Here is a 15,189-nt window from a genome sequence, read left to right as displayed (position 1 = left end):
ACCGAGTCATGGCTTTGCTTAGAATAGGTTTTAAAACCTTTGTTATGAATCTAGGCAGCACAGTGAAACAAGTCTGCCTCACAGTTTTCAAGGTTTTGGATTTGAATAGCGGATAGTCCGGCTTCCTCCCGCATTCCAAAAACATGAATATTAAACATTTATAGGAAAGAAAAAAAACATATATAAATATATAGTTTATTGATATTACATTTATTTTGTCATTATTAGCATATTTGGTAATGGGGTAATCCATCCATCCATTTTCCGAACCGCTTATCCTCACTAGGGTGTGCTGGCACCTATCGCAGCTTGCAGGGCACACATGGACAAACAATCATTCACACTCACATTCACACCTACCGGCAATTTAGAGTTGCCAATTAACCTACCATGCACGTTTTTGGAATGTGGGAGGGAACCGGAGTACCTGGAGAAAACCCACGCAGGCACGGGGAGAACATGCAAACTCCACACAGACGAAGCCGGATTTAAAACCAAGTCCTCAGAGCTGTGAGGCAAATGTGCTAACCAGGAGGCCACCAAAACGTAGAATTGAAAGTAATCAAGTTACATTACTTTAATATTATGGTTCTTGGATTACGTTACTGACTACATTTGTTTAACAGGTAACTGATAACTGTAATGAAATACATTTTTAAAGTAACCATCCCAACCCTGGTTGGATCCTACTCAACCTTCTCCAGTTCCTTCTGCTGAGGTCGCCTCCTTTGGTTGTGAATGAATATCCGTGCAGCTCCTCGGCCTCGGCTACCGGACACATCCTTATGTGGAGATCTCAGAGGAAGCCTATAGCTATTTACATCCGTGATCCATGACGGCAAGAACCAAATACAACTGCGCACAGGCACAGAAACTATGCGCAATAGGTCCAAATGTGACCCTCCAGTACGAAACTGATCAGAAGATGCAGGGCCGTGTTCTGTGCTGTAGAGCCCATCAAGCATTCACTATGTGAAAAAGATCAATTTTCAGAGTGATTCAAACACCAGAAAAATAAGTAAAGATCACTTCCCAGTTCAACAATGAAGTCTGACAACGAAGCGAAATCAACGACACTAATCAGCTGCTGCCACGTACAAAACAAGGAAAAACACATCATGCCTGGTATCCACAGAAAGCTTGGGGTTCCCTGCAGCCGCAGATTTAATTCAAATGTACGTACAACCCCAATTCCAATAAAGTTGGGACGTTGTGTTAAACAGAAATAAAAACAGAATACAATGATTTGCAAATCATGTTCGACCTATATTTAGTTGAATACACTACAAAGACAAGATATTTAATGTTCAATGTTGATTGTTTTTAGCAAATAATCATGAACTTGGAATTTTATGGCCTTAACATGTTCCCAAAAAGCTGGGACAGGTGGCAAAAAAGACTGAGAAAGTTGAGGAATCCTCATCAAACACCTGTTTGGAACATCCCACAGGTGAACAGGCTAATTGAGAACAGGTGGGTGCCATAATTGGGTATAAAAGGAGCTTCCCCGAATTGCTCAGTCATTCGCAAGCAAAGATGGGGCGAGGTTCACCTCTTTGTGAAATCACTGCATATAAGCGGCAAGGCTGAAAACCAACATTGAATGCCTGTGACCTTCGATCCCTCAGGCAGCACTGCATCACAAACCGACATCAATGGGCCACATGGGCTCAGGAACACTTCAGAAAAACAATGTCAGTAAATACAGTTTGGCGCTACATCCGTAAGTGCAACTTGAAACTCTACTATGCAAAGCAAAAGCCATTTGACAACAACACCCAGAAACGCCGCCGGCTTCTCTGGGCCCGAGCTCATCTAAGATGGACTGATGCAAAGTGGAAAAGTGTTCTGTGGTCCGACGAGTCCACATTTCAAATTGTTTTTGGAAATTGTGGACGTCGTGTCCTCCGGGCCAAAGAGGAAAAGAACCATCCGCACTGTTATGGACGTGAAGTTCAAAAGCCAGCATCTGTGATGGTATGGGGCTGTGTTAGTGCCATTGGCATGGGTAACTTACACATCTGTGAAGGCACCATTAATGCTGAAAGGTACATACAGGTTTTGGAGAAACATATGCTGCCATCCAAGCATATGTCCATCTTTTTCATGGACGCCCCTGCTTATTTGAGCAAGACAATGCAAAACCACATTCTGCACGTGTTACAACAGCGTGGCTTCGTAGGAAAAGAGTGCGGGTACTAGACTGGCCTGCCTGCAGTCCAGACCTGTCTCCCATTGAAAATGTGTGGCGCATTATGAAGCGTAAAATATGACAACGGAGACCCCGGACTGTTGAACAGCTGAAGCTGTACATCAAGCAAGAATGGGAAATAAGTCCACCTACAAAGCTTCAACAAATAGTGTCCTCAGTTCCCAAACGTTTATTGAATGTTGTTAAAAGAACAGGTGCTGTAACACAGTGGTAAACATGACCTTGTCCCAGCTTTTTTGGAATCTGTTGCAGCCATAAAATTAATGATTAATGAGTTAATGATTATTTACTAACAAAAATAAAGTCTAGCAGTTTAAACATTAAATATCTTGTCTTTGTAGTGTATTCAATTAAATATAGGTTGAAACTGATTTGCAAATCATTGTATTCTGTTTTTATTTATGTTTAACACAACGTCCCAACTTCATTGGAACTGGGGTTGTACATCATTACACGCAGAAACCAACAAGAGGCCGTAATGGTGTAAAAAAAAAAAAAATCATCCTTATTGCAAGGCTAACGCTGAAAAGCTTCTTCCGATCACCAAATCATTGGAAAGTATTTTTACAGACTACAGTATATGCAAATAACACCGGTTTTCATGCCCAGCCCCACAACGCCAACACTGGGGGCTGAGCTGCTAAATTTCACAGTTTTGTACATTTTAACGCAATGTCTTTCCCACATTTGTGCAAGAAAAGTATAATACTTATTGTCGAAGTCTGTGACTAAGCCATCAAATCTGATAAAGGTGATTTAAATGATGAGCCACAAAAGATTGTCATCATAAAACAAATATATCATATCCCTAATTTCTTTTGCCAGTTAATGACTTCATCATGAACTAATGCATCATATCTGAGACTCTTTTTAAAAAATTTTTTTTATTTTTTTTAATAACAGTATTCTAACCATTTCAAGGTTTTTAACCAATTTTCTCTATTTTGTGTGCCAAATTGAGTTAGTGGGTACTGGGGCAGTTTTAACTGTTTTGGACCAGTAGTATAATATATAGACTATTATATATATATATATAATATTCTCTTCACATAAATATGAAAATATACTAATTAGAATACTAAAATACAGTATCAAGTCCTCTACCTGCCCATCAATCTCTCTCTCTCTCTCTCTCTCTCTCTCTCGCTCTCTCTCTCTCTGTCTCTCTGTACCGTCAACCAAAGATCCAAGTTACATAATTCTAAATAGAGAAAATAGATAGAGCATTCGCTCTAACACTCTTACCTGAACATGGCTCTTTTTTTTGTTTTTGCTAAAAATTACCTGATATCCGTGATGAGGCCACTTGTCTGTACACCTGTGCATTCACACACGAACGCACGTACGCACAAGCACAAACACACATTCCAATTCAGAAAGGAGTGGTGTCTGACCACGTGTAACGTTTCCTAGCTAGGAAAATGTCAGTTAACTTGTGGGTGGCATGGCGCAGAGGATAAGAGGACGCCCTGCAACCCAGGAGTTGCCGATTTGTATCCCCACCCGAGCGCATGTCGTCATTGTGTTCTTGGGCAAGACACTTAACCCACATTGCCAACGGATGAATGCGGTTGGATGTTTGGTGGTGGTCGGAGGGGCCGTAGGCGCAGAATGGCAGCCACGTTTTTAGCAGACTGCCCGAGGGTAGCTGTAGTGCAGCACACACAGCAGTAGCTTACCACCACCAGGTGTGACTGTGGCAATTATAAAGTATCTTTGAGTGCCCAGAGTCTATTCGCGCAGACGGACAACTTAGAGTCTTCAACTGGCCTACAAAAAGCGGGAAGAAGAGGTAGTGCCCGGAGAAACGTGCAAACTCCACACCAAAGAATCCTCGGAACTGTGAGGGAGATGTGTTGACATCTCATCCTCCATACTGGCCTGGCTGTAATTCCTGTGCTATCTTTTTGTGAAACCTCTTCAAAAAAAAGTGGTTTTATTTCAAATCCATCGTGGTGCTGTAGAAATGCAGAATAAATAGATATGTGTATATACAAATACGTGTCTGTCAGACACAGTTCTGGACATAACTGTGGTTGTCTGAAGGGAAATCTTGTTAGGGGTTATTTGCATATTTACTGTATAGTTTCCTTTGTATTTTGAGATATTATTGCCGCTTGTATAGGCAGGGTCAGGTCCCGATGAGTTGCGGCCACAAACAAGTTTGATCTACAGTAAACTAATCTACACACCCACACATTGTGCACAAAACTGTAACCACTGCATCGCTGCCAGCATTTTACATTGTGTCTTCTTTCCAACACGTATAAAAGGCAGCTAAAATGGCAAACTCAGCGATCTACATTCACTCCCCCCTCCTGCCTCCCTCCAGCAGAAAGAGGGCTCTGGACTGCTCAGTAACCCCACTGTGCACCCTCTGCATCCCCAGTGCACCTCTGACTCGCCCATAGAACCTTCACGGCTCTGCTATTGACCGTTTTGTGAATAATTGTTGCCTGTGTTCTACAACAAGCGTTGCCCTTTTTCTTGAGTTCCAAACACACATTCATCTTCTTGCTCTTAAGAGTCTTTTTGTTTGCCTGCCAATCCCACAACGGAGTGGTGGGTTATCACCTTTAACTTGGGCCTTTCATGCATTTCCTGCGTTTAGCATCGTGTTGAACTCGGCAAACGTAAGACTTGGCTTGATGTTTGTGTCTTGCTTGTGAGTGTCCATAGCCTCATACATGCTTCACACAATGATTTCACAGGGTCAGGCTTTTCACTTTATGGGTCACTTCATCACTGTTAGCTTTGGGCTCTTCCGTCCGGGGCCTCAACTGTATTATCTGTGTGTTTGTGTGTGTGTGTCCGTCAGCGTTTGTGTCCCCTGATTGTCACAGTTATGATATGTCAAAAGATGACATTTGCCCCCCCCAGAAGAGACCTTCTACCTCTGGGTTCCAGCTGCTATCCACCCAGGTTGTTCCTTGTGCTGTATTCCAGCGTTGAATAAAAGAAGCACTTTCCGTTGTGCCTCTCAGCTCACTTCAGAAAAAGTGCGCTCATTCTCGTTTGATCGCTTTCAACGGCCCTCTTTTGAACTCATGTGTAAAGGTGGTGGTGGGGCAGCAGAAAGGTTACATTTGTTTGATTTAGGATGTCCATGGATGCCTCCCCTCCCACCCTCGGCCCTACGGGGGGCTGGGGGGGGGATTATGGTGTCATTTGGGGCCCCCGGAGGGTGTATTATAAAGCCCCTGTCTAGCCCTCTCCGCTCTGTCAGAGAGGCTAAAGGTTTACCGGCCACTGTACCGGTCGATCTCTCAAGCTCTCCCAACTGAGATTTTATTTACCCCCACTCCCACTCAACTGACACCTATGTCTTTGAAACAGGTGGACACAGGTGGCAAACGAGCACAGCAAGGTCACACCACGACTTGGTGAAGATCCCGCCATTGGATTTTCTCAATTCTGGTTAGAGCTGACTTTCAGAGGACTGAAACGTTTGAAGCTTTGTTTGATTGCTGCCAAAGAGTTGCCTTCTTCTGCTAAAGAGTGACCATGTGGGAGTTCCGGTCCATGAGTTTTTGGAGGGCGGTCTTTGCAGAGTTCTTCGGGACCATGTTCTTTGTATTTTTTGGCCTGGGTGCCGCCCTCCGCTGGACCACCGGGCCTCATCACATTCTACATGTGGCCTTGTGCTTCGGCTTGGCAGCTGCCACCCTCATCCAGTCCATCGGCCACATCAGCGGCGGCCATATTAACCCTGCCGTTACCTTCGCCTACCTGGTCGGGGCCCAGCTGTCTCTTTTCCGTGCTATTTTCTATATCATCGCCCAGTGCCTTGGCGCGGTTGCCGGCGCTGCCGTGCTGTATGGGGTCACACCTGGCAACATGAGGGGCAACCTGGCACTGAACACGGTAAGAGGCCACCGTGGGGGTTCCACTAAATAATTGCACTTGAAAGGCAGGTAGATAAAAAAAAAATGTGTCCACAGCTGCAGCCTGGTGTCAGTCTAGGGATGGCCACCACCGTGGAGGTGTTCCTCACCATGCAGCTTGTGGTGTGCATCTTCGCTGTGACCGATGAGAGGAGAAACGGTCGCCTGGGTTCCGCCGCCCTCTCGATCGGCTTCTCCATCACCATCGGACATCTCTTGGGGGTGAGCTAGGCGGAAACGAGGTGACGACGAGCTTGTGCACACGCGCGAGTAGATGGCAGCTGGGGTGCTTTGTGTTTCAGATGTACTACACGGGTGCCGGCATGAACCCCGCCAGGTCCTTCGCTCCTGCGGTCCTGTTCAGAAACTTTGTCAACCACTGGGTAACATCATTTCTTCTTCTTTACTGCGATATACCGTGCGCTCTAATACATGCTAATGTGTGTTGTTGCAGGTCTACTGGGTGGGACCCATAATTGGCGGCGCCATGGGCGCCCTCCTGTACGATTTCATTCTGTTCCCACGTATGAGGGGTCTGACCGAGCGCCTGGCCACGTTGAAGGGCAGTCAACCCCCGGAGAGAGAGACCCAGCAGGAAACCCGCGGGGAGCCCATCGAACTCAAGACGCAAGCCTTGTAAACCCGAACCCTCCCTCGGCACCCGTAGACCCACCTGGGGCTGAGAAAAGAGGCACACGGCCCCCGCCTCCACTGCTCATCAACCTACATGAAAACTAACAAGACAACAGTCAGATCTCCCCCTCTAAGTCCTTACTCTGTATTCAGAAGGGACTTTGTGTTTGCGATAAAAGGCAGGCCTGCTTCTGTGATGAGGTGCGGGTGATGGTGCAGCAGAGGGGTGCAGGGCGTGGGTGGGCAACACTCTGGGTTTGTGCTTCTTTCCAACTTAGATCAGTGAAGATGGGTGTGGTTTCCTACATGCAGCTCACATAATCGCCAGTGTATTTTTTTTTCCAGCTTCATTTTGTTTTCTGCACTTCAGACACAAGACGGTGATGTATGATTACCAGGATTTTACATTTTACAAATGGCTACATTTTATGTGTGTGTGAGCATTGTTGTGTGAGAGTGAATGTGTGCGCCAGCTTGTATATGCGAGTGTCTTTGCAAGTGTGCATGTGTGTTTGTGTGTGTTTGTGTGTGCGTGCGTGTGAGAAAGATGAAGATTGCCGATACAGTACCTCTTTTTTTCTCATTTTCATTGCAGCTCCACTGTTTTGTACCAATCACTATTCATTTTTTGTAAGCCCTTTTTAAGACATGACACATGGCCTCCCATCACTGTGATATTTGTGATGATACCCATTCTCACATAAACCCATCTCTATGCACCCCCCCCCCCCCCCCCCCCCCCCCCATCTTAACCAGCACAAAAGGAAATGTAGACTCTTGAGAATTGGAGAGGTCTGTTACTACAGACCAACAGTGCCAGCTTTATATTGTCTATTATTATTATTTTATCCTAACTGGGATTACAAACGTGTTTCAATAAATTTTCAATAAATATGCAACTATTACACGATTTTTTTCCTCTCATTTGTTCCTCCTTACAGTGAGACGGCTTTTAGTTTACTGCAATAAGCACTTTTGGCCAGAAGATGGCGAAAATGAATATCTCAATCCTATAGGCTGTACCGCCAACAGTGCATTGTGCGTTAGTGTAACTAAAATTGTACGGTTGCATCGTCAGAGGCTGCATTTGAAGGCAGATGTCATGATGCAAAACAAAAGCAACTTTTTTTTTTTTTTCCCCAGGACTCACAACTATCATCCTTTGCGATCAAAAATATTTAAATATGGGAGCACCAATATAAGTATTTGCTCATTTAAACGGTGAATGTGTGATTGGTGAGACTTCATGGGACCCTAAAACCTTAAGAGTTCTGTGAAAATATGTGACAACCGTAATAGTAACATCTCACATCAGGAAATTTCTCACTTGGAACTTGTGTGGTTGGACAGAAAAAAGGCAGGAAACTGATAATCTTTCCATTTCACATACAGTAGTTGATTATGATAAAACTTTGCTGACGACAAACCAAATCATCTTTGGCAGCCACGTTGTCTTTTTTTACATTTAACTAACCATCTATTTTCTACACCGCATATCCTGCTCAGGGTCAAAGGGACCCGGAGCTTATCCCAGGTGACTTTGAGGGAGAGGCAGGATACACACTGGACTGGTCACCAGTAACATACTGGCAACATTAATGTAACGCAAGACACACACTCAACCAACTACACTAACATAAACACACATATTCAGGTTAAATTAATCCTAATCATTCATGAACATTAAGTATTAACATCTTTATTATGGCAACAGTTTAATAGTTCATGGTGCTACAAAATACAGTAAGTCTCTGTGTGACGTCAACCAAAAACCCATGATGCAGTGGAAACTGTAATTAAGTACTAGTAATAATTATGAAAAAGGTATTTCACTGTATGGTATGTGGTAAATAACTGCACAATTTACAGGAATGTCTAACAGTCATGTTTATGTAATATGGGCTCCGAATAGCCGGAGAAAAACGACGCACACGTGGGGAAAACATGCAAACCCCACACAGGAAGGACTCTAATCCCAAACTTCAAAACTGTGAGGCAGACGTGCAAACCGCTGCTCTATCGTGCAGCCTATATTCAACCAAATCTACAACATTTCAAATAAAGAAAGACATGTAATTTGTAGTCTTCAAAGGTTAAAAAAAAAAGGCAGTGCCTCGAAAGCATTAGCCGAACACACTGATAGCCAGCAACTCCTACAAATGTGCGAAAAATGGTCTTTCATCTGACTCGAATCCTGATGTTTTCCCCTTCCTGGTTTCTTTGAACATATGTTTCATTTTGTGACCTTTACTTCCACGCACTTGAATCCGTTGGTGTATTTCTATCAAAGAAATGTCTTCAATGACTCATGTTTGCCTCCTCAGGCTTAACATCATGCAACCTTCATTCTGCGCTGATACTAACCTCATTAACTTACACGAAGAACAAACAGCACCCAACCTTAGTAGGAAACATTGCTTTTATTTTGCATATTCTTACTAAAGGTTACGCATGGCTTTTTATAATGACAAAGGTGGTTCAACATGAACAAGGAACGCCAATCCAGCTTTGCTCAAGAATCAGTCTGATTCTCTTAGCTGGCAATGAAAGGACAACATAAACAAACAACTCTGATTAGGATAATGAGCTGCAAGAGGAGCTCTGACCTGACACTGACATGTACTTGCTCGACTCTCCTTTCAAAGTATAACATTTTCATGATCGAAATGTAAAGAACTGAGAGATCACCTGAAGGCAGGGAGCAAAATCTATAGGATGAAAACAATAAAACGGTCCATAAAAAACAAAAACAAAACTAAAATGACTACTGCAGGATCATTTCAAATAAATTTCATTTTCCTGCCTCCTTATGTGTTCTCCAAGAGTCCTCTGGTGGCAAGCTTCTGGGCTCTTTTATTCCAGTCATTGACTTAGACTAACATTCACGTTGTATAAAGAAACAGTAGCAATAACATTTTTATGAACTATTACAACAAACGTACAAAAGTCTGGAGTGCTTTCAATAAGCCCTTTTTTAATGACATCACACTCATGATGTCGCTTTGTATTGGCTGTTCGCCGGGGCTGCTCACTGCGCGCGGTGGAGCTGGTGCACAAGGTTAGGGAGCGCGACCTGCGGGACGGCGGGCAACGTGGAGAACATAGCCAGAGGCGAATGGGTGCCAGTGGGCGGAGTCTGGGATGTGACCAGAGTGGACGCTGACATTCCGGGTGAGAAGCCATAGCTGAGGTAGGGCAGTGGTGACGGGCTGTAGGGGTACTGCTCCAACCCAGAGGGAGTGAAGTAGGGGTGGGCGATACTGGACTGCAGCACCAGGCTGGGCTGCAGGAACGCTGGAGGATAGATGTAAGGATGAGCAGGCCTGGAGGGACAGAAGATACACAGGCTTGACAATGATTACCTTGCTGATGGTTCATTTAAAACAACATGGAAACGTAACGGATATTTGAAAAATATATGCCACGGCCACCCCAGAAAGAAACTAAAACTGAAAAAATAGTTAGCCTAGTTTCTAGTATTTCTTCTCCTCCTCCTCCTCCTCTTCTATTTTCCCACAGTCTGTAAGCCCTGTTGCACCATGCTGCCTCTCACGTCAGTCTTGGTACTATGACAGACCTGATTGTGGTGTGCTGTGTTGAGGCGGCACGGTGCACGACTAGTTAACACATCAACCTCACAGTTCTGAGGGCCGGGGTTCAATCCGCGGCACCGCCTGTATGGAGTTTGCATGTTCTCCCCGTGCCTGCGTGAGTTTTCTCCAGGCACTCCGGTTTCCTTCCACAGCCCCAAAACACGCATGGTAGGTTAATTGAAGACACTAAATTGTCCATAGGTGTGAATGTGAGTGGTTGTTTGTTTATATATATGCCCTGCGGTTGGCTGGCGGCCAGTTCCCGCCCGAAGACTGCTGGGATAGGCTCCAGCATGCCCGTGACCCTTGTGAGGAGAAGTGGTGCAGAAAATGGATGGATGGACGGATGTGCTGTGTACCCTCGAGTATACCACACACTAGATTAGCAGCAAGAACACACATACCGAGTATTTCTCGTCGTGCAGTCTCTCATGTTTAAAAACAAATCGGCTGTTAAAAATCACTGCATGTGTGCCCCACTTTACCCTAGTGCAAATTTAACAAACAAAGGTTACTCGTGTTTTACATATCCACACTATCATTAGAATGACCGTTCTAATGAGATTGTATGTGTTCCTGACAAAGAACTAAATTGACATGTTTGATGATGTTTTTTTTTTTTTTTTTTCCCCCCCAATCATCAAACCAGATGTGCTGTCAACACCTTTAATATTACCCAATCAAGATGGGGTGGGAATTTTGGCATTCAGGTGTTAAAATTACAACTTTATTCTCAGAGTACACGGGGTCCTCAGTTTACAACGGAGTTCTTTTTGTAACCTGAATGCCTACATACCGTATGTCGAAACACACTGTAGTCTGTCACTAACCTAAGATAACGCAGTAGTAAAGTTACAATTGGCATACAAATTTGTATTAAAAAAAACTTCTAGGCCATTATTATAAAACAATCAAATGAAAAATAGTAAGTATGGTGGTAAGTGAGCCTGCCTTCTAACGCCACGTAATCCGAGCCTCGGTCATTGAAACGTATGTCGGCCCGTCATCAACCAAGAACACACCTGAACGTTTTTTTTCGCAATAATTTTCTTCTTGTAGTTTTCTATTTTTTGCTCTTCTCTGTGATCCTTATACTATTATTAAGATTTCATAACATATTCGTCTTATGTGCGATGTTGATTAAGCTGTTGGGTGGCTCATATCCATCCATCCATTTTCATCACCGCTTGTCCTGGTTAGGGTCGCGGGGTGCTGGAGCCTATCCCAGCTGACTCCGGGCGAAAGGCGGACGACACCCTGAACTGGTCGCCAGGCAGTCACAGGGCACACAGACACGGACAACCATTCGCACTCACATTCACACCGTCACTGAGTGGGAACTGAACCCACGCTGCCTGCACCAAAGTCAGGCGAGTGCACCACTACACTATCAGTGACGTGGCTCATATCAATAGGCCTTTATTCTTATTGCACAATTAATTCCCACAACGTATGCTCTCTGAAGCCGGTCGGACTCATTGGGAGACACTATCAAAGTAAACATAACATGAAACAGACACACACGCACAGCCAGAAATATATTTCTAATATAAACAAGATACGATTTTTTTACACCGTTAGCATGTCAAGCTATATCAGTGATGATAGCAAAAACCTTGAAATCAGTGGTGCCCTTCCTTGCCTGAGGCGGCACACTTAACCTGTATCGCCTCGCTTATGTGCGTGCCGAAACAGCTGCGCAGATGACAGAAGAAGTCACATAGATGCATCCCAACATGGCAGCATATTAACACAACACAAGTTTGACCAGTTCTTGCAACACGACATCATTAACCTGATGCTAACCTTTGCTGTGAACAGTTGAGATGTGCTGCTGCTTTCCCCCAAACACACACGCCACCTGGCATCAGTGTGCACACAACAAATTGGGCCACTCCACTGTATAGACAACACACGCACGCACACGTGCCTGACTGCCAAAGCATTCTAAATGTTCACATCCTCTTTTTAAACACACTGAACTACTTTGTCAGTGACTGTATACGGACAATGGTATGGCGGTTAACGCACCTGTCTCACAGTTCGACTCTCCCTTGGAACAGCTACAGTATGTGTGGAGTGCATGTGCATGTTCTCCTCGTGCTTGTGTGGGTATTCTCCGGGTGCCGCGGTTTCCTCCCATAATTCCATAAACATGCATGTCAGTTTCATGAATAGTTTCAACAAACTTGTGAATGTGAGTGCGAATGGTTGTTTGTTGAAATGTGCTGGGATGGGCGCTGTTTTCATCTCCCAATGAAAAGACCACGTGAGACTGTGGAGGATAAAAGAAGTTCCTACTGCCCTGAATGTTTCTTATCTCGTCATGGAGCCCCCTGGTGATTACCAGGTGTGATTTGGGAGTCTGCGAAGACGCCCTGGGTCCCTCGCCGCCGAGCCTGGGGTCAGCTTCAAAACCCTAGCGGGAGGATGACCAAGGAGACAGATTCACGGCCAATTCGAATTTTGGGAAATGGCGGAAGATAACCTAAGACCTAGTGGGCTTCCCTGGGAAGAAGTCCCTGATCCCCCTAAAATATCTCAATGATTGAAACAGAAAACTGGAGAGAAAATTAGGAGTAGATGACTGGACATCAGTAAAAGACTTCAAATTTCATTGTTTCCCATCACTCCAAGATGGGACCGGCTCATTGAAGATAGAAGAGCAACAAACACAGGGCTCCTTTAATTACAACAACAACATTCATCATAATCAAAACGTTTTTTTTCTTAATAATTTGCTTTTATTTATTTCTGTGCCAGCCAAATATTGCTTTACATGAAACCGGTCCGTGGCGCCAACAAAGGTTGGGGTCCAGTCATTTAGGGCAGTATTTCCCTACCTTTACTAAGCCAAGACATCTTTTCCATAAGCACAGGGAGAACATCCAAATTCCAAACAGAGATGTGCCTACCGAGATTCCATGCAACCCTGCAGCCCTGTTACTGGACCCTATGCATTTGGTACATTGCGTAAAGCCTTTATGTGTTGATTAATGGCCAAAGTTGAAGATCACTAACAGCGATAGCACCTTGAGATCAATTTGGGCTAAAGGCTGGTGTTGGTGTCAGGAGGTGTTGAGCTGGAAAGAAGTGAGCGTATCGGACCTACATTACCCACGCTGCCCTGCAGTTCTTCTGCCTCAGCTTTGTTCATTCACGGCCTGACTTCCAGTTACATAAGCATAAAGCTAAACGGCGAGTTGTGTATCGAGTGCAAGTACAAAGTTAAAACTTGCAGATGAATATCAAAAGACAACAACAATTCTAAACAACGGCAGTAAATGATGCCCCCCATGCCCTTGGCATCTCATGTCTCCTTGCTCACGCGACGACTCTCCCGGAGCAGAAGCGCAGTGTCATTCTCGCGGCCGCGTGCCGCCGCCTGACTGATCCGATGTGACAGCCGCATCGTACGGGAGAACGCAGCGCCTCGCTTTTCCCCCGACCCGGGCGACTTGGCTGGCTGTCAAACGCACATTTATACACACACAGTATTTGTATTTATTTTTTTATGCACATACAAGACAAGGACGTCTAAGTCACATGCAGAAAATCTGAGCTTTGAATAGAATGCGAATAACAAGGTGCACTTGTATCCTGATTGTATGCCTCTGTGTGTGTGCTTGTGTGTTTGTGTGTGTGTGTGGGGGGGGTTTAATTGGCACAGCTGCATGGATGTATGCTAACAGACCCACGAGAGCAGAATAACCTCACAGACGGCACTCTGCTTCCTCTCTATGGGTTTACTCCCTCGCAGTCAGCATCCTCTGTACTCCCACTTACACCCCCTGTCAAAACGCACTATAAAAGAGGTGTGGGATAAAATGAATAAAGACGGAGGTGCGAGGGGGAAACGACCATCAGGGCGAAAAATGAGCAAGTGGAGAGGAGGGACACGTTCAGAGGTGAAGTATCAGCCATCATATATCCCTCATGCCTTAAGACAGCCATGCTTTTAATAGTTCAGATGAGGGATGTGAGCAGAGTGAGTCAGGCAGCGGCAAACACACTCAGCGGAGATACACACAGATATACACACGCCCCTCATCCTCTTTCTACAAACACACACTCTTGCGTGTTTGCGGGAGGGTAAGAAGACAGAAGGGCCAACGTTCGACTTGGACACGCTGCCCTGCTCTGCTGTCAACATGCAAATGAACTTTCAATTTGATTATGGGGTTCAGATTGAGAAAATGTCCAATACATTATTATCTTGACACCGAATGTCATCATGACTTTGGTGAATCATAGATTGAAATGCCTGCAAACCATGCAGAGGGGGGGAAAAAAGACACTATCATCAGTCCTTTCTGCTAAGTTACACAGCTAAATGATACTCCACACATTCGTCAATCGCAAAGTCGAACATTTGATTAACCTAAATTAGGTGAAGTGAGTTAATTGGCAAACATGGGCCTGCATACTGTGCATGATTGGTAACATTGCAATTTGTAACTTTCCATAAATAATCAATTATCAGTCAGTGACACCACTGTGACTGATGCACCTTTGTGGCCATCAATGCTTTTGCAACTATGGGACTGATTTACCTGATTTAAAGGTCCATATTTCACTAACAAGTTGATTTTATGTATTTTTTTTTTTTTTGCTCAAGAAAATGAAACTGGCAGTCATTTCAAATAACACCAGTTCATTTTGGAGTGTACTGTACTGTAAAGTGAAAGTAATTAGTCATTTCATTTTTTTATCGCCGTTGAGTGGAATTCCCCCACCTCGAAAATGATGCCGAAAACCAAAACAACAAAAAGACTGGAGACACGACATAGCCGGTGTGGACAAAGGAATGTACGATACTATAAAGTGGCATAACTCATAATTCATATATCTTAGCTGTGGGGTGGAA

The 15,189-nt window shown here is 44.5% G+C and overlaps 2 protein-coding genes across 4 annotated transcripts in view; one reads left to right on the top strand and one right to left on the bottom strand.

Moving 5' to 3' along the window:
• The first annotated feature begins 5,418 nt into the window (after positions 1-5,418).
• LOC133487907 (lens fiber major intrinsic protein-like) lies at positions 5,419-7,639 on the top strand. The gene is made up of 4 exons (XM_061795162.1): positions 5,419-6,076; positions 6,154-6,318; positions 6,399-6,479; positions 6,551-7,639. Exons 1-4 carry the CDS (start codon positions 5,717-5,719, stop codon positions 6,734-6,736), a joined length of 792 nt encoding a protein of 263 aa, XP_061651146.1. The 5' UTR covers positions 5,419-5,716; the 3' UTR covers positions 6,737-7,639.
• A 1,504-nt stretch (positions 7,640-9,143) lies between these two features.
• The window catches only part of LOC133487892 (RNA-binding protein 38-like), a 30,520-nt gene continuing 24,474 nt past the window's right edge, over positions 9,144-15,189 (bottom strand). The window contains exon 3 of one of the 3 annotated variants that reach the window (XM_061795142.1): positions 9,144-10,052. In XM_061795142.1, coding sequence (XP_061651126.1) covers positions 9,592-10,052 — 461 coding nt within the window. In that variant the 3' untranslated portion in view covers positions 9,144-9,591. The remainder of the gene's footprint in view (positions 10,053-15,189) is intronic. The other 2 variants (XM_061795154.1, XM_061795149.1) reach the window with 2 other exon arrangements.

The sequence above is a fragment of the Phyllopteryx taeniolatus genome, chromosome 1 (assembly GCF_024500385.1).
Source record: "Phyllopteryx taeniolatus isolate TA_2022b chromosome 1, UOR_Ptae_1.2, whole genome shotgun sequence".
Taxonomy (NCBI): domain Eukaryota; kingdom Metazoa; phylum Chordata; class Actinopteri; order Syngnathiformes; family Syngnathidae; genus Phyllopteryx; species Phyllopteryx taeniolatus.
This window is presented reverse-complemented; position numbering and strand designations above follow the sequence as displayed.

Bases quoted from the DNA above. Each gene is read 5' to 3' on its own strand.
- LOC133487907 (XM_061795162.1), top strand. From the start codon at position 5,717: ATGTGGGAGTTCCGGTCCATGAGTTTTTGGAGGGCGGTCTTTGCAGAG. The intron at 6,319-6,398 runs GTGAGCTAGGCG...TTTGTGTTTCAG, and splicing joins CCATCGGACATCTCTTGGGG to ATGTACTACACGGGTGCCGG. The intron at 6,480-6,550 runs GTAACATCATTT...GTGTTGTTGCAG, and splicing joins GAAACTTTGTCAACCACTGG to GTCTACTGGGTGGGACCCAT.